The 18,346-nt window shown below is 41.6% G+C and overlaps 1 protein-coding gene across 6 annotated transcripts in view; it reads right to left on the bottom strand.

Annotated features, from left to right (window-relative positions):
* ASPH (aspartate beta-hydroxylase) overlaps positions 1-18,346 on the bottom strand; it is a 238,562-nt gene that overhangs the window by 13,647 nt on the left and 206,569 nt on the right. For all 6 annotated transcript variants that reach the window (XM_036907524.2, XM_036907525.2, XM_036907530.2 and 3 more), the window contains 3 exons: positions 17,004-17,139; positions 3,816-3,907; positions 3,320-3,453 (listed from right to left, as the gene is read on the bottom strand). In XM_036907524.2, the coding sequence (XP_036763419.2) occupies positions 3,320-3,453; positions 3,816-3,907; positions 17,004-17,139 (362 nt within the window). The remainder of the gene's footprint in view (positions 1-3,319; positions 3,454-3,815; positions 3,908-17,003; positions 17,140-18,346) is intronic.

Below are 18,346 nucleotides of genomic sequence, written 5' to 3'. Positions count from 1 at the left end.
TTTTATACTAGCTGCCTGTTACTCTAGCTATTTTCACTATCAGCATTATACAGTACTTTAATTAAATTGACCTATTTCTCTTAGGAAAAACACTACTTTTGTAATAAGTATTCAACCTGCCCCAACCAGTCTTGAGCTAAGGATGGTTAACAACAAGAATGTAACTACATACAGCAAGTACAATGGGAGGGTTTGGCAAGCATGTTGACGAGCAGTCACATGGGGCAGAAAGGCACCAAGAAAATGTGAAGCATTTCATCCTCTACAAAATTGCTGTCCTGGCCCAACAATAAGTAGGTGGGTGGCAAGTACTTTTTAATAACTACTGGGCAAAATACACCATCTGTGAATTATTGTTATCAGCAGGCACCTGCCATCGTTTAAAGTAGACTGTATTTTAGCACAGTGGAAACTGAGGGGCTGCCAAGACAATACTTTTATTCAAAATCACCCACCAGGTGACTGAGGCTTATAACTACTTCTGGTAGGTGAAGACAGTTAACCTCATCACGTTGTAAATTTGTGGGGAGGGGTTGGCAGTCGTTTCTTTTGTCAAGCATGGTCCCCAGAAGTTTGCCGGGAGCCTGGGCTGGGGATGCACCTGGAGACGTGGTCCTGGGCCAGGTCTCCAGGTCTCCAGTGTCACTTATGCATTTTGAGCCCTCCGTGGCTGCTGGTGTAAGCATTGCCCACCTGCTCCCCTTCTTGACTGCCATGCCCCTTCCTTCACCTGTGCCTCTGATGACTAGGATCTGTTCCATACATTCCCCTCTTGCTGCCTGTTCCTAAGTGGATTTTTATCTACTGATATTTTCCCCCCAAGCATCTACAAACAGAACAGACAGGTGAGTTTAGAAAATAAACAGAGGGCAGGAGGGAGGGAGAGACAGAGACAAAGACAACAAACAAGTTTAAAGCCCTAAGGTAGTGCTTAGGAGTCAGGCCTGGTGCCCTTCTCCACCTGCACTGCCCCCTGGTTCTTACTGATCTCCAAGGAGCTGATCTTATCAATCTCTGCCTTATCCAGCATTCCCTCACCTCCTCTCTGTATTCTCTGGGTCCCTGCCCCTCCTCCTTTTGACAGAGAGACCCTGTAGACCCAGAGGCTTGGCAAGATCCAGTCCAACTTGAGAAGAAACCTCTCCCTGTCCAGCCATCTCTGAGTTCTCTCAGCCCTACCTTCTGCTGCCCCACCCCTTCTGGGTCCCTTCTCTTTCTGCCTTCTAGATGTACATGTGCTTGTGGACTCTCAGGCTTCCTCTAGAATCTCCTGCTAAGTCTGCCCTGAGCTCCAGGCCTCTATATCCAGCCAGGTACTGGATATTTCCACTACTGTGTTCCAATAGCAACTTAAATAAAATATACACAAACACTGAACTCAGTATTCATTCCCCTCACCTTGCCTCATGCCTTCCAAGTTCTCCACTATTTGTTAAAAGTATCAGCACTCTCCTAGCGAACAAGATGGAAACTGCCAGTCATCGGGGACTCCCCCGCCCTTGCACCACACACACACTCAAGATTCACTTGAGTCAGTTTCATAATATCTCCTGCATGTGCCCTTTACTCTCCCTATCTTTCCAGCACCCCAATTACAGTTCTCCTTGGGTGGGCCACTGTGACAGTCTGATAACTGTTCTTCCCATCTGCCTGCCCACTAGGACTCACCCATGGCTTCTGGGATAACTTCCTAACAAGGTCTGATCCCACTAGTTGGTATTCAGAGTCCTCTGGAATGTAACTTCTAATCCACACTTTCATTCTTTAACTTTACTCTCTATGTACTGTTAAAGCACTCAAACAGGAGGCCATCAGCCTCTAATGCCCTGGTAGCACATGTAAGCAAAGCTGAAGGCTTTGGCCTTGTTTCAGCATCTTCTCTGTAAAAACCCTGGACCCCCCACCCCGCTCCTGTCAGTGGGGTGCTTCTTCTAACCACCTTTGGTTTGATGCTGCCTGATTCGAATTGATGTGTCTTCAAATAAACTCTAGAAAATTTTAATGAGCATAAGCTCACCTTTTAACAGTATTCTATACTGTGAGTTGCTTAAATCGCTCAATATTCTTCATGTGTGGTCTATAATTCTTGGTTTCTGTGCCTTTGGAGATGCTGTTATTTCATGCCCTTCTCCCCCAGCTTTCAACATCTAAATCCTTCCTATCTTTAAAAAATCACCATTGTCAAGATTCCCAAACCTCGGCAGCAAGTGAGCTACCTTCCCACTGACCCATCTTGTAGAGTTTTTATTTGTGAGTCATGGGAACTTGAGTTATCACCCCAGTTAGGCATGTCAGGCAGGGGAAGGGTCCTGTCTGATCTGCACCTCTCACAGCCCTTTGTTCTGCTGCATCGTGCAGGGCAGGCAGGTGTCTGCCAATCACCAGGTGAACGACTCTGAACACCCACCTTTCTCAGGCCTCCGCCAAGGACCATGAGCAATGGTAAGAAGACAACAGCTTGGGGTCTGCTCTCCAGGAGCTGACAGCTCAGTCACAGATTCGGTTAATATATACTAATCAATATGAAGCAATGGAAGATAAAGAACAGGACTGGGAATATACACTACACATACTCTAAGAAGTCAGAGGAGAGATTCCTTTTTATAAAACTAAATTGGATCTTAATAATGGGTTTATTTTGGATGCAAGTCAGGCATCCCAGTGAAGGGAGTGATAGGATTAGGACAGGAAGAGGCATGGGAGAAGGAGTCCTAACATTCATCACATGTCCCGTCTCATGCTAGGCCCTGGGCTAAGAGTGTTGTATGTATTATTTGATTTAATCTGTCCAACAATCCTGTGAAGCAGATAGAATCATTGCCAATTTTATGAGGAAGGAGCTGTGAGGCTTGAGTGGATGAAGTAACCGGTCAAAGATTTGAGAAAGGCAGCCAGCCTCCACTGCACTATGCTGTCTCCTTCAGAGTGAACCCTATGAGTATCACTGGGTGTTTGTACTGATGAGTAATTCCAGTCGTAAGGCAATAAGTGCACTGTGTAATATGCACAGGGCTCAGCACAGGTTAGCTGACTCTGAATGCACATCTGCCCCTCTAGAGAGAGAAGCAAGAAAGCTCACTGATCAGCGGAGAGTGCTCTGGGGAGAAATGATGAAGGAGGGCATCTCTAGAATTGGGCATGTCCGGACCACAGAGAGCACAAAGGGACAGAGATGGAAGAGTTTGGACTAATATCGCCTGCCTCAGTCTACTTCAGTTACAAAGGAAGAGACATAAGCCAACTGAACATGGCTTTATTGTAAGGGACGCCCATCCTCTGAGGTAAAGAATAAGACAGAAGATGCTGGAAGGGAACATACTTGGTCTCGTTGGCGCATCGGATCCTGCAGCCATCCTTGGGAATCACCAAGCCCAGGTGCATGCGGAGCCTGCAGTTGGTGGGCCCCGTGTGTGGCCACACATGAGTTCCTGGGTGCATGATGGAATATTTGATCTGCACAGAAAATATAACACACCATTCATACACTTATCAAGGTGTGGAGGAATGGTGAATTAAAGTGACAGCACAAAATTACCATCAATCTGGATTAGAGCCTTTGAAAGCTCAGAATTTATATTCTCCTCTTATTTCTTTGGGTAGGCACTAAAAACAAGGATGCCCATTTTCCACAAAGTGATAAACTGAATATTTTTCACTCTCAATTCTGATGTCAACCACATGAAATTATGTTTCATTAAAAAGAGAATGAAAAAAGAGGCATTTATTGGGCTAAAGGAAATACTGTTTCTTTGTAAATGTCAGCATTCCCTATCCCTAGTACTATGTCCTTCCCAGCACTAAAACACTCTAGGTACCTGTCCTCTTCTGCATCCTGTTGTCTCGGGGAATTTATCTAGTAGAGAACAGGTTTTGGGAGCTCCTTTACAGGCATTTTCATTTTTTCTTCCTAGAACAATAAATTATAAAACCATTGTTAGAAACAAATCATAGTGATGCTTTAACTCATCCCATTTTGACCACACAGAATCTATACCGTCATCCACATGGCTGGACTGAGAATGCATAAACACATGAAGACAAAGTGTCTTGCTCCCATAGATAGTGACTGGCGGAGCAAGGGCCAGAATTCTCCACTCGGCGCTGGACTATTTCACTAGGGATATATAATGGACAAGGCATGCATCGAATACTTATTTTCCCCTGTGGCAGGCAGAATAATGGTTCCCTCCCAAAGATGATCACAATGCCAGCCCAGGAACCTTGTTATGTTACATAGCAAGGGGCAATAAAAGGTGAAGACAACACTGAGATTTCTAATCTGCCGACCTTAAAATAAGATGTCTCTGGATTAACTGCATGAGCCCAGTGTAATCACAACGTCCTTAAATGTGGAAGAAGAGGACAGTAGAGTCAGTGTCAGAGTGCAACAGAATGAGGAAGACTTGACCAGCCATTGCTGGCTTTGAAGTTGGAGGAAGGGATGATAAGGTAAGAAATGTGCGGACTCTAGAAGCTGGAGACTCCAGAAGGGATTGCAGCCCTGATGACAGTTTGATTTTAGCCCAGTGAGACCCACCACAGACTTCTGACCTCCAAAACTATAAAGATGTACATGTATGCCATTTTAAGCCAGTAAGTTTGTGGGAATTTGTTACAGCAGCCACAGTAAAGTAATATACCTGCTAAGGAAGGACAACAGCTTATATTATATTCTAACCTAAAAATGTATTTCTAGGACTATATTAAACAGTTACCTATACATTACCTTTAATTGAATTTAATGTACTTTTCAGTCACCTTCATATACTGATAAAGAATGGCATTTAAATGAAGACGGTGGAGGTCTTTGAGAGATGACATTTTCAATGAATGTGTCAGAAACACAGATTTTGGGACCTGGTCTTGAGCCTCTAAGGCTATGCAAATTTCTTCACTGTCTACAAAATCACTGTTTTTGAGGGAAGACATGCTCAGGAACACACAGCATCATTTGCTCTCATGGAGGAGGGAGACAATGGAATTTTTAAAAGCTAGAAACATTTTGATTTCCTATTCAAGATCTCTAAAAGGGATGGCTGTATCTAAAGCTCAGTTTAATTTTATTTAATTAATGTTAGTCATGTCCTAAGATAAATATATACCGAGAATAAAATGAGAGTTATAAGGAATGAAACTTAAAGGTATTCTCCTCAATCAAACGGACTTTGGTATTTTAGAAACAACTTCTATTTCTATATTCACTTTTCCTAAGTAGTCTTCTTGGCTCTTGAGTAAAATGGTAGTTCCTGTTTTTAGTTATTAATGGAGCACCCCAAATGAGTTGAATGATAAACGTCAGTCTGACTGGATGGATTCCTGTATACACCATCATAAAGCATTTGTACGTCCTTGCTTCGTTCCCATATGCAGGATCTGGAGATGTTTTGGCACAAGTCCCAAGTTCCAGTTTCTGGCTGTTCAGACAGCAGTTAAGTGAAGCCTGGTAGGTTAAAGATCAATCAGAGGTGGCTGGACTCTCTATGGGCACAGTGGTGAGGGCTGAGCACATGCCACTTGGAACAGAGGTGTGTCTTACATGAATATTAGGTAATGAATGGGAACCAAGTGGATTGCGTCACTAGGATTGCCACTTGGCCAAAACTGGGTTAGAGAGCACCTCTAGACACTTAGACACATAAATCTTTCCCAGTCCATAAACACAGATTCTCTGTGTAGTAGGTATTTGACATCTGTGGATTGATTGCTCTTGGTAGTTTTAGCTATTTACTGTTTGTGATTGTGAGGGTGTAGGAATGAGAAAACAGCTCCAAGGTGCTCACGTGCCTCTCAAGGTTGCCTAGAGTGACTTATCTGATGCCCACAGCACCTGGCGAGGAAGGCACTGCTGGTATATTTTATAGAAGAGGAACTGGGATACAGAGGTCACACAGTAAGTGGCAGAGCTAGAATTCCAGCAAACTGGACCCAGAATCCATGTTCTTAACCATGACGTACAACCGCCTCTCCATTATTGTTATTCCTATTATGCAATAAAAAAGAAGTAACACTCTCACTTGCAGAAGAACTGTGTGTTGCTCATTAGATCTAGGAGCAACTCTATGCTCGAGGCATGATTTTCACTGTCATGAGGAATGTGAGTCCCTGAGATTCAGGAATGTGTCCACATCACAGAGCTAGAAAGCGGTGCAGCCAGGCCACCAACCGCGCCTGGGTAGTCCCCAAAGCTTTGCTTCGAAGCATAATTTATCAAGTTGCCACATCCTGATCAGAAAGCAGCTGTGCAGGAGTTGCGGAGGAGACTGCCTGGAGCTGAGCTCAGTGTGGCTTTGGCACTGCTTTGTTATTTCTCACCAAGTTTAAAGTAACTCTCAAGAAGTGAGAACTTTGCTTTTTTGGGGAAATGGCCCTAGAAAGAAATCTAGCTGCCCATGTAGACCTGAAAGAATCAGCTGGATGTTACTGTACATGTGAATATGATTTATAAGACCTATTCATGGAGTTGGGACTTTTAAAGGTCCTGGGTTATATCTTAAGTTTCAAGGCTCTACTGCTGGATGACAACACCCACCTTGCACGACAACTCTGATCAGCTGGTAGTGGGTACCTAGAACACTGGGCTGAGAAGGATTCAGAAGTTCAGACTGAGCTCTTCCATAAAGGCTACTGATACTGGTTAGCACCAGCTCCTGTGGGATCTGGAGGAAAGAATGACTGCGCACGAGTGGCCTTATTGCTAACTGTATACTAAAGTGTTCATTGTCGGGGATAATTAATAAACAAGTAAGACAGATGTTCTGTAACATTCATATAACAATTTGAAAACATAACTGTGGGGAAAAAACATTATTTCATTTGTTGATTCTGTCCTTTCTCTCCAATTCAAAAGAGTTGATCATTTAAAAAGGAATAAGTACTCTTCAGTCTGGATTATACTATTTGGAGGCCTACCATAATTTCTACCACCACTGGATAGAAATCAAACTTCCAGCCATAGCCTCAAAGCCTCCAACTATCTGGTAGAACACTCCTTTCCCAACTAGACTAGACAAACTCTCTTTGTTCACTAAGTCAGATATTCATCAGCCTCTTTGTCTGGACCTGAGCTCTCAGTGTGTCTAAGAAACTGCCCTGCCACCTCCCTTCGCTACATCTTCCTGACCCCTAAAACCCACAGGATTCTCTCTCCCCTGTCCCTGAGCCACAACACCTGAGAGAGCATCAGCCTCCAGGGGCTCAGTCCTGCTTCTGTGCAAGCTGTGATACTAGTTGCCTTCAGAAGACTTTAAACAATGAATTTGTTTCCACAAGATAGTTACTGAATCCTCCTAGAAGCCTGAAACCACAAACAAAAGGCTACAAAGCATCTTAATAAAACTTCTTAAAAGATCAACTACGTGACATATTCTTTTACCACCAAAAAATACACCTAGATATTAACTTGTTGAATTCACTGTAACTGATCAGAAAACACATATGTATCATACACACACACACAGCTAAATTATTTTGAATCAAAATGGAAATCAAGATAGAAATAAAGTCTTTTTCTGGAAATAACACAAGTGAAAATGTTCTTATAGCTTAAGGAATGTATTTTGCCACAAATAAAAATTTTTTTAAATACACAAAAACTTAAAAATCAAAATGTTGCCCCCATTATTTATTTTCTTTCTTAATACTTTTACATGCCCTAGCTTTGCATATTTCAACTTCATCAAAGGCACCTGTTTTTAGCAGAAACTATGGTTTCTGGAAAGTACTGCCAAGATGCCTGCTATTCAAGGCAGCCTGAAAGCTTCTATGAAACACAAGGATGTGAATGTTAGTGAGGCATCAGATGAAGTGGTGAACTGAATGTTTAAGGCCAAAAGAATTAACTTGTTTTAGTGATATGCCAATAATGAGCATGTTGCTCACATACTGACTTTATAGCTCATTAGAAAAAATCTTGCTTGCAAAAAGCTGTCACTTAAAATCATGTCATCTCCCACATGATGGATGTGTCCTTGCAAATATTATTGAAGTAGTTTTTCCTTCTCTTATGCATAAACCATTCTGAAAGCATAATTGAGGTAACCAACTGCTTATTTGTCCTTTAATGTAAACTGACTACTTATCTTGCTCTCAATTTATTATTTTATGTAGCTAAACATGTGCAACATGTACTGTTGGGTCTTGAAAATGGGTTTATTTTTGTATAGCTATTGTTAACCCAGGTTAACTTCATTTTTTGATAAGAGAACTGGAAAGAGCCTTGAAGATAAAATTCGATGCCTGCCATTTTAAGCTAGATTGATATAGAAATTCATTGAACACACAGATATTGGAGCCCTGTCTGTGTATACAGGCTTAGGTTCAGCTCAAGGAATATTACGCTGAACATGAATCAACCACTTCCAGTTCTTGTAGAACTCATACCCTGGTTAGCACTGCATTGTCCCTCTGGTTCACGCTCCTCTCTGATAACTCTTGCTCATTTTGGCAGGTAACATCATCTCCATTTAACGGGAGCTTAACGAGGCTCAGGAAAGCTCCTTACATTAGTAATATTAATAAGCACACAGTGGAGGGGCGGAAGATGGCGGCGTGAGTAGAGCAGCGGAAATCTCCTCCCAAAACAACATATATCTATGAAAATATAACAAAGACAACCCTTCCTAGAATAAAGACCAGAGGACACAGGACAATATCCAGACCACATCCGCACCTGAGAGAACCCAGCACCTCGCGAAGGGGGTAAGATACAAGCCCCGGCCCCGCGGGAGCCGAGCGCCCCTCCCCCCAGCTCATGGCGGGAGAAGAGTAGGCAGAGCGGGAGGGAGACGGAGCCCAGGACTGCCGAACACCCAGCCCCAGCCACCCGGGCCAGAGTGCAGGGCGCTCGATACTGGGAAAACAGGGCAGCAAGAACAGTGAGCAGGCACTGGAGGCTGGGCGACAGAGGACATAAGAAAAACGCGCGACCATTTTTTTTTTGCTTTTTTGCTGTTTTGTTTTGGCGAGCGCTTTTTGGAAGTCTTAAAGGGATAGGGACCCCAATACTAGGGAAACAGGGCAGAAAGACGAGTGAGCAGAGGCCTGAGGCTGGCACCGGAGAATAAAGAAAAACGAACGACCACCTTTTTTTTTTTTTTAATTAAAACTTTTTTTTTTTTTTTAATTAAAAAAAATTTTTTTTTCTCTTTTTTTTTTTGGTGGGCGTTGTTTTGTTTTGGCGGGTGCTTTTTGGAAGTCTTAAAGGGGCAGGGCGGGTCACTTAATCCAGAGGTAGGGAATCCGGGATCTCTGGGCACCCTAACCCCTGGGCTGCAGGGAGCAGGGAGGCCCCTTACGGAGATAAATAGCCTCCCAGCAGCTCCTGCTCCAGCGCGACTCCACCATTTTGGAGCAGCTGCCCGAGCTAGGCCACGCCCACAGCAACAGCGGAGATTAACTCCATAGCAGCCGGGCAGGAAGCAGAAACCCTATCTGCGCGCAGCTGCGCAGCACAAGCCACTAGAGGTCGCTGTTCTCCCAGGAGAGGAGGGCCACAAACCAACAAGAAAGGAAGTCCTTCCAGCCATCACTCGTCCCAGTTCTGCAGACTATTCCTATCACCATGAAGAGGCAAAGCTACAGGCCGACAAAGATCACAGAGACAACACCAGAGAAGGAGACAGACCTAACCAGTCTCCCTGAAAAAGAATTCAAAATAAGAATCATAAACATGCTGACAGAGATGCAGAGAAATACGCAAGAGAAATGGGATGAAGTCCGGAAGGAGATCACAGATGCCAGAAAGGAGATCGCAGAAATGAAACAAACTCTGGAAGGGTTTATAAGCAGAATGGATAGAATGCAAGAGGCCATTGATGGAATTGAAATCAGAGAACAGGAACGCATAGAAGCTGACATAGAGAGAGACAAAAGGATCTCCAGGAATGAAACAATATTAAGAGAACTGTGTGACCAATCCAAAAGGAACAATATCCGTATTATAGGGGTCCCAGAAGAAGAAGAGAGAGGCAAAGAGATGGAAAGTATCTTAGAAGAAATAATTGCTGAAAACTTCCCCACACTGGGGGAGGAAGTAATCGAACAGACCACGGAAATACACAGAACCCCCAACAGAAAGGATCCAAGAAGGGCAACACCAAGACACATAATAATTAAAATGGCAAAGATCAAGGACAAGGAAAGAGTGTTAAAGGCAGCTAGAGAGAAAAAGGTCACCTATAAAGGGAAACCCATCAGGCTAACGTCAGATTTCTCAACAGAAACCCTACAGGCCAGAAGAGAATGGCATGATATATTTAATACAATGAAACAGAAGGGCCTTGAACCAAGGATACTGTATCCAGCACGACTATCATTCAAATATGACGGTGGGATTAAACAATTCCCAGACAAACAAAAGCTGAGGGAATTTGCTTTCCACAAACCACCTCTACAGGACATCTTACAGGGACTGCTCTAGATGGGAGCACTCCTAGAAAGAGCACAGCACAAAACACCCAACATATGAAGAATCGAGGAGGAGGAACAAGAAGGGAGAGAAGAAAAGAATCTACAGACAGTGTATATAACAGCTCAATAAGCGAGCTAAGTTAGGCAGTAAGATACTAAAGAGGCTAACCTTGAACCTTTAGTAACCACGAATTTAAAGCCTGCAATGGCAATAAGTACATATCTTTCAATAGTCACCCTAAATGTTAATGGGTTGAATGCACCAATCAAAAGACACAGAGTAATAGAATGGATAAAAAAGCAAGACCCATCTATATGCTGCTTACAAGAAACTCACCTCAAACCCAAAGACATGTACAGACTAAAAGTCAAGGGATGGAAAAACATATTTTAGCAAACAACAGTGAGAAGAAAGCAGGGGTTGCAGTACTAATATCAGACAAAATAGACTTCAAAACAAAGAAAGTAACAAGAGATAAAGAAGGACACTACATAATGATAAAGGGCTCAGTCAAACAAGAGGATATAACCATTCTAAATATATATGCACCCAACACAGGAGCACCAGCATATGTGAAACAAATACTAACAGAACTAAAGGGGGATATAGACTGCAATGCATTCATTCTAGGAGACTTCAACACACCACTCACCCCAAAGGATAGATCCACTGGGCAGAAAATAAGTAAGGACACGGAAGCACTGAACAACACAGTAGAGCAGATGGACCTAATAGACATCTATAGAACTCTACATCCAAAAGCAGCAGGATATACATTCTTCTCAAGTGCACATGGAACATTCTCCAGAATAGACCACATACTAGGCCACAAAAAGAGCCTCAGAAAATTCCAAAAGATTGAAATCCTACCAACCAACTTTTCAGACCACAAAGGCATAAAACTAGAAATAAACTGTATAAAGAAAGCAAAGAGGCTCACAAACACAGGGAGGCTTAACAACACGCTCCTAAATAATCAATGGATCAATGACCAAATCAAAATGGAGATCCAGCAATATATGGAAACAAATGACAACAACAACACTAAGCCCCAACTTCTGTGGGACACAGCAAAAGCAGTCTTAAGAGGAAAGTATATAGCAATCCAAGCATATTTAAAAAAGGAAGAACAATCCCAAATGAATGGTCTAATGTCACAATTATCAAAATTGGAAAAAGAAGAACAGATGAGGCCTAAGGTCAGCAGAAGGAGGGACATAATAAAGATCAGAGAAGAAATAAATAAAATTGAGAAGAATAAAACAATAGCAAAAATCAATGAAACCAAGAGCTGGTTCTTCGAGAAAATAAACAAAATAGATAAGCCTCTAGCCAGACTTATTAAGAAGAAAAGAGAGTCAACACAAATCAACAGTATCAGAAACGAGAAAGGAAAAATCATGACGGACCCCACTGAAATGCAAAGAATTATTGGAGAATATTATGAAAACCTATATGCTAACAAGCTGGGAAACCTAGGAGAAATGGACAACTTCCTAGAAAAATATAACCTTCCAAGATTGACCCAGGAAGAAACAGAAAATCTAAACAGACCAATTACCAGCAACGAAATTGAAGCGGTAATCAAAAAACTACCAAAGAACAAAACCCCCGGGCCAGATGGATTTACCTCGGAATTTTATCAGACATACAGGGAAGACATAATACCCATTCTCCTTAAAGTTTTCCAAAAAATAGAGGAGGAGGGGATACTCCCAAACTCATTCTATGAAGCTAACATCACCCTAATACCAAAACCAGGCAAAGACACCACCAAAAAAGAAAACTACAGACCAATATCCCTGATGAACGTAGATGCAAAAATACTCAACAAAATATTAGCAAACCGAATTCAAAAATACATCAAAAGGATCATACACCATGACCAAGTGGGATTCATCCCAGGGATGCAAGGATGGTACAACATTCGAAAGTCCATCAACATCATCCACCACATCAACAAAAAGAAAGACAAAAACCACATGATCATCTCCATAGATGCTGAAAAAGCATTTGACAAAGTTCAACATCCATTCATAATAAAAACTCTCAGCAAAATGGGAATAGAGGGCAAGTACCTCAACATAATAAAGGCCATCTATGATAAACCCACAGCCAACATTATATTGAACAGCGAGAAGCTGAAAGCATTTCCGCTGAGATCGGGAACTAGACAGGGATGCCCACTCTCTCCACTGTTATTTAACATAGTACTGGAGGTCCTAGCCACGGCAATCAGACAAAATAAAGAAATACAAGGAATCCAGATTGGTAAAGAAGCAGTTAAACTGTCACTATTTGCAGATGACATGATACTGTACATAAAAAACCCTAAAGATTCCACCCCAAAACTTCTAGAACTGATATCGGAACACAGCAAAGTTGCAGGATACAAAATCAACACACAGAAATCTGTGGCTTTCCTATATACTAACAATGAACCAACAGAAAGAGAAATCAGGAAAACAACTCCATTCACAATTGCATCAAAAAAAATAAAATACCTAGGAATAAACCTAACCAAAGAAGTGAAAGACTTATACTCTGAAAACTACAAGTCACTCTTAAGAGAAATTAAAGGGGACACTAACAGATGGAAACTCATCCCATGCTCATGGCTAGGAAGAATTAATACCATTAAAATGGCCATCCTGCCCAAAGCAATATACAGATTTGATGCAATCCCTATGAAACTACCAGCAACATTCTTCAATGAACTGGAACAAATAATTCAAAAATTCATATGGAAACACCAAAGACCCCGAATAGCCAAAGCAATCCTGAGAAAGAAGAATAAAGTAGGGGGGATCTCACTCCCCAACTTCAAGCTCTACTATAAAGCCATAGTAATCAAGACAATTTGGTACTGGCACAAGAGCAGAGCCACAGACCAATGGAACAGACTAGAGAATCCAGACATTAACCCAGACATATATGGTCAATTAATATTTGATAAAGGAGCCATGGACATACAATGGCGAAATGACAGTCTCTTCAACAGGTGGTGCTGGCAAAACTGGACAGCTACATGTAGGAGAATGAAACTGGACCATTGTCTAACCCCATATACAAAAGTAAACTCAAAATGGATCAAAGACCTGAATGTAAGCCATGAAACCATTAAACTCTTGGAAGAAAACATAGGCAAAAACCTCTTAGACATAAACATGAGTGACCTCTTCTTGAACATATCTCCCCGGGCAAGGAAAACAACAGCAAAAATGAGTAAGTGGGACTATATTAAGCTGAAAAGCTTCTGTACAGCAAAAGACACCATCAATAGAACAAGAAGGATCCCTACAGTATGGGAGAATATATTTGAAAATGACACATCCGATAAAGGCTTCACGTCCAGAATATATAAGGAGCTCACACGCCTCAACAAACAAAAAACAAATAACCCAATTAAAAAATGGGCAGAGGAACTGAACAGACAGTTCTCCAAAAAAGAAATACAGATGGCCAACAGACACATGAAAAGATGCTCCACATCGCTAATTATCAGAGAAATGCAAATTAAAACTACAATGAGGTATCACCTCACACCAGTAAGGATGGCTGCCATCCAAAAGACAAACAACAACAAATGTTGGCGAGGCTGTGGAGAAAGGGGAACCCTCCTACACTGCTGGTGGGTATGTAAGTTAGTTCAACCATTGTGGAAAGCAGTATGGACGTACATCAAAATGCTCAAAACAGACTTACCATTTGACCCAGGAATTGCACTCCTAGGAATTTACCCTAAGAACGCAGCAATCAAGTTTGAGAAAGACAGATGCACCCCTATGTTTATTGCAGCACTATTTACAATAGCCAAGAATTGGAAGCAACCTAAATGTCCATCAATAGATGAATGGATAAAGAATATGTGGTACATATCCACAATGGAATACTACTCAGCCATAAGAAAAGGGCAAATCCAATCATTTGCAGCAACATGGATGGAGCTGGAGGGTATTATGCTCAGTGAAACAAGCCAAGCGGAGAAAGAGAAATACCAAATGATTTCACTTATCTGTGGAATATAAGAACAAAGGAAAAACTGAAGGAACAAAACAGCAGCAGAATCACAGAACTCAAGAATGGACTAACAGGTACCAATGGGAAAGAGACTGGGGAGGATGGGTGGGTAGGGAGGGATAAGGGGGGGAGAAGTAGGGGGGTATTAAGATTAACAGGCATGGGGGGGTAGGAGAAAAGGGAGGGCTGTACAACACAGAGAAGGCAAGTAGTGATTCTACAACATTTTGCTATGCTGATGGACAGTGACTGTAAAGAGGTTTACAGGGGAGACCTGGTATAGGGGAGAGCCTAGTAAACATAATATTCGTCATGTAAGTGTAGATTAGTGATACCAAAAACAAAGCAAAAAAAAAAAAAAAGGGCAGTTCCTGTGTGGTAACCTCCAACGAGTTCTACACAAGGGTATAAAGGGCATATAAAAGTGTAGGCAAAGGGTCTGTTTGTGTTTATACAGAGGATCAAAGCCTAATTGGGCTACCCCGAAAATGAACTAAGATACGATATGAAAAAGAACTTCCAACATCTGCACTCTCGGGAAGACTCATGCCAGAAGATGATCATCAAAAAACCCCAACAAAGATCCACGCACTGCTACAGCGGTAGATGCACTCATCCCACCAGTTCCTGGACTTGCCATGGGAATAAGGAAGGAGATATCTAAGCTGGCCTGTGCATACAGTAAAACAACAAATTTGACTGGATCTATACTGTTGGAACTCAACCAAGAATTTGGAGAAGTGCAAATTGTAGCGCTCCAAAGTCTTACAACTACAGACTATTTACTGTTAAAAGAACATATGGCATGTGAACAGTCCCCAGGAATGGGTTGTTTTAATTTGTCTGATTTCTCTCAGACTGTTCAAGTTCAGTTGGACAATATCCACCATATCATAGATAAGTTTTCACAAATGCCTAAGGTGCCTAACTGGTTTTCTTGGTTTCACTGGAGATGGCTGGTACTTACAGATATGCTTTGGTTATGTAACTATACTCCTATTATGTTAATGTGTGTGCGCAATTTAAGTAGTAGCTTAAAACCTATATATGCTGAAATTACTCTACAAGAAGATATGTCAAAGAAATAATCAATCTTCCCATGTTTTCTTCCGCCTGCTACTTCTATAGCTTTTCTTCTTCCTTCCTAATTACAACCCTTAAATAGAATTCGTGCCTCATATCAAATTTACCGAGTATCATAAATCTTCCAAGTGGTAAAGATACCTCAAGACAAATGCTGGGCATAGAAGCCACAGGGCATAAATATGCAAAGAAGTAAATAGCTAACCTTTTCAAACAATAAGGCTTCCCTCTCACTTACCAACTTCACATTTCCCTGTATGGCCCCGGAAGATGACTGGTTAGCCAGAGACGGGTAAGATTCCTCAAGGGAGGAACAACCTAAGACAGGCACAGTCGCAGGGGGGCCATCAGGTGAGAAATTGGGGATCAACAGAGGTGAGGCTTAGAACCTCACCCCCCCTGTTCTGAGAGAAATCTTCTGCATACATGGATGTTTTATTGCCCTTGTCTAGCTTGGATTAACACATAGTCTACAGGCACACACCTGATCATCTACATTTGCTCTCTTACAACACTAAACTATGTTTTCTACCTTTATCTTGTATCTACCTACCACTTGAGCATTTTATTAAAAATAATAATAATAAAGAGAGAAATGTGGTATCCACATATAAATCAAGTATAAAAACCAAATGAGTATTCATATTTGAACTGACTGTTTATAGTTCATAATGCATGAGAAAAACCGAAAGTTTCTGTGAAGACTGCCCTTGTACTGTTCACTGTGTAACTTATTCATTATGTAAGAATTTGTTCTACATGTAAGAACTTGTTTGTTATGCCTCAGAAGATTGGAGACTGACGAAAATTAGGCTTGGGGTGGATTAATGATTGTGCATTGAGCATTGACTCCCCTATACAGAATTTTATTGTCGTTAACAACCATTTGATCAATAAATATGAGAGATGCCCTCACAAAAAAAAAAAAAAAAAAAGGACCGACTTCCAATGGTAAAATAAATAAGTAACCGGGATGTAATGTATAGCGTAAGGAATATAGTCAAGATATTGTAACAGCTTGGTAGGGTGATAGCTGGAACCTAGAATTATGTATATAAATGTTCTACCACTGTGTTGTACACTTGAAATTAATGTAATGTAATACTGTGCATCAACTACCCTTCAATAAAAAATAATTATTTAAAAAAAAAAAAAAAATAAGCACACAGTGAACCTTTCAGTTAAGCCTATACTGTAGGGTTATTCATTGTAACTTACCATTTAATGAGAAAGACCAGGAATCAAAATACTACTTATATATATTTATCCAAACACACACAGGAGTGCACATATACATATACTTACACGTACACACACAAATAAATGTTCAGATGTAGTTGTAAAAAACAATGAGCAGATTTTGATAATGTAGGTTTTCTGGTAAGTTTCCTTTATGTTGGGGAATCCTGGCTCTGGGAAGTTATCAGCAGAAGGTGCCTTCTTCCCATCAGGTCATTGGCTGTGGAGAACAATCTAGAAGTCAGGGGCTCACCTTGCTGCCACAGTGTAAACTGGCTCCAGTCTCCCTTCTCCCTCAGATTCTCGTCTTCGGGCAGGAAGAGGCCTTTGGCCTTGTCCATCACTGCAAGGCCTTCATCGCGGATTAGCTTCCAGTTTCTTTCTAAGGACTGGAGGGAAGATTCTGGCTTTACTGGGCTGAAAAAAATGCCTGGCAGAGTGCCTTATAATGACTCTCAGCTCTTTGTTTGTTTTTTTGATTAATAAAGTAATGGAATTTTTGTTCTCATCCAGATGTCTTATTTCCTCCAGGACCTCTTGCCAAGGGTTTGAAAAAACAACCATCACCTAACATTACTTTTCAGAACCAGATACCTTTGCAGCATAAAAACCTCAATCATTCTTAGGAGCCTCAGAGAACAATCCTCTCCATAATTTGTTTAGGTTTGCCTAAAGGTTGTTTCCTTTTGAAGACCGCAACCTAACAACAGCATTATTTGTTGATCACATTACATCAGTACACTACAGTATACTGTCCGTCATCCTCAAGCATCCAAACTAGAATACAAGTCATGGGCTTGATTTCATCTTTCAGTAATCCTCATAAAGATGCCATTCAACATGGTAAATACTAATTAAGTTTCACAAAGATTGAAACAGTGTCCATTGGAGCATTTGATGAATTATAAAATTAATAGCAAAACAAAGCAAGTAAGTGCCCTGGTGTTTAGAATTCAGCCAAACAAAAATATTTCCCTGACTTCCTATCAGAAAGTGGGCTTGCGGCCCGCAGAGCGCCTTGGAGTGGCCGTGCTGCTGCTGGTAGGTCTGGGGGAAGGAGGGAGCTAGAGCTGACTCACCCTGGTTACTGCTCTGTGCTGTCAATAGTCGGGGGCTGGTGGATGGCAACGGGGTAGGAACAGTGGGGCACCGTAGGCCAGGGCGAGCACCTGGGGTGGTCAACTGAGGAACTACCACCAGGAAAAAAAGAATAAAAGCTGCCTTCCTACTGTATGAAGAGAGTCAGTTGTACAGATAAGCCAGGATTTTGAAAAGCTAGTAATTTCAAACACTTCTATGTTAAGTAAGAAGTGGACAGAATAGGTGAGCATATGGGTACAAGGATAGGAAGGAACACAATGGCTGATTTCAACACGAATCAGAGCTCAAGAGCATGGAAGCAGAATGAGCAAGTTACAAAGAGAAAGCTTCTGACACAAAAAATGAAAACAATTAGCCCTCTCTGATCATGGATTGAGGCACCTTGTAAAACATGTTTCTCTATCTTCTGAATCAGTCAAGCGAAACTGGATGACCAATTATAGGGTAGAGAAAAGCCCAAGATAATGTGTGAAGTGTTTTTACCAACTCATGCTT

The sequence above is a fragment of the Manis pentadactyla genome, chromosome 3 (genome assembly GCF_030020395.1).
Source record: "Manis pentadactyla isolate mManPen7 chromosome 3, mManPen7.hap1, whole genome shotgun sequence".
Classification (NCBI taxonomy): domain Eukaryota; kingdom Metazoa; phylum Chordata; class Mammalia; order Pholidota; family Manidae; genus Manis; species Manis pentadactyla.
Note: the sequence above shows the minus strand (reverse complement) of the source record. Positions and strands in the feature narration are given on the sequence as shown.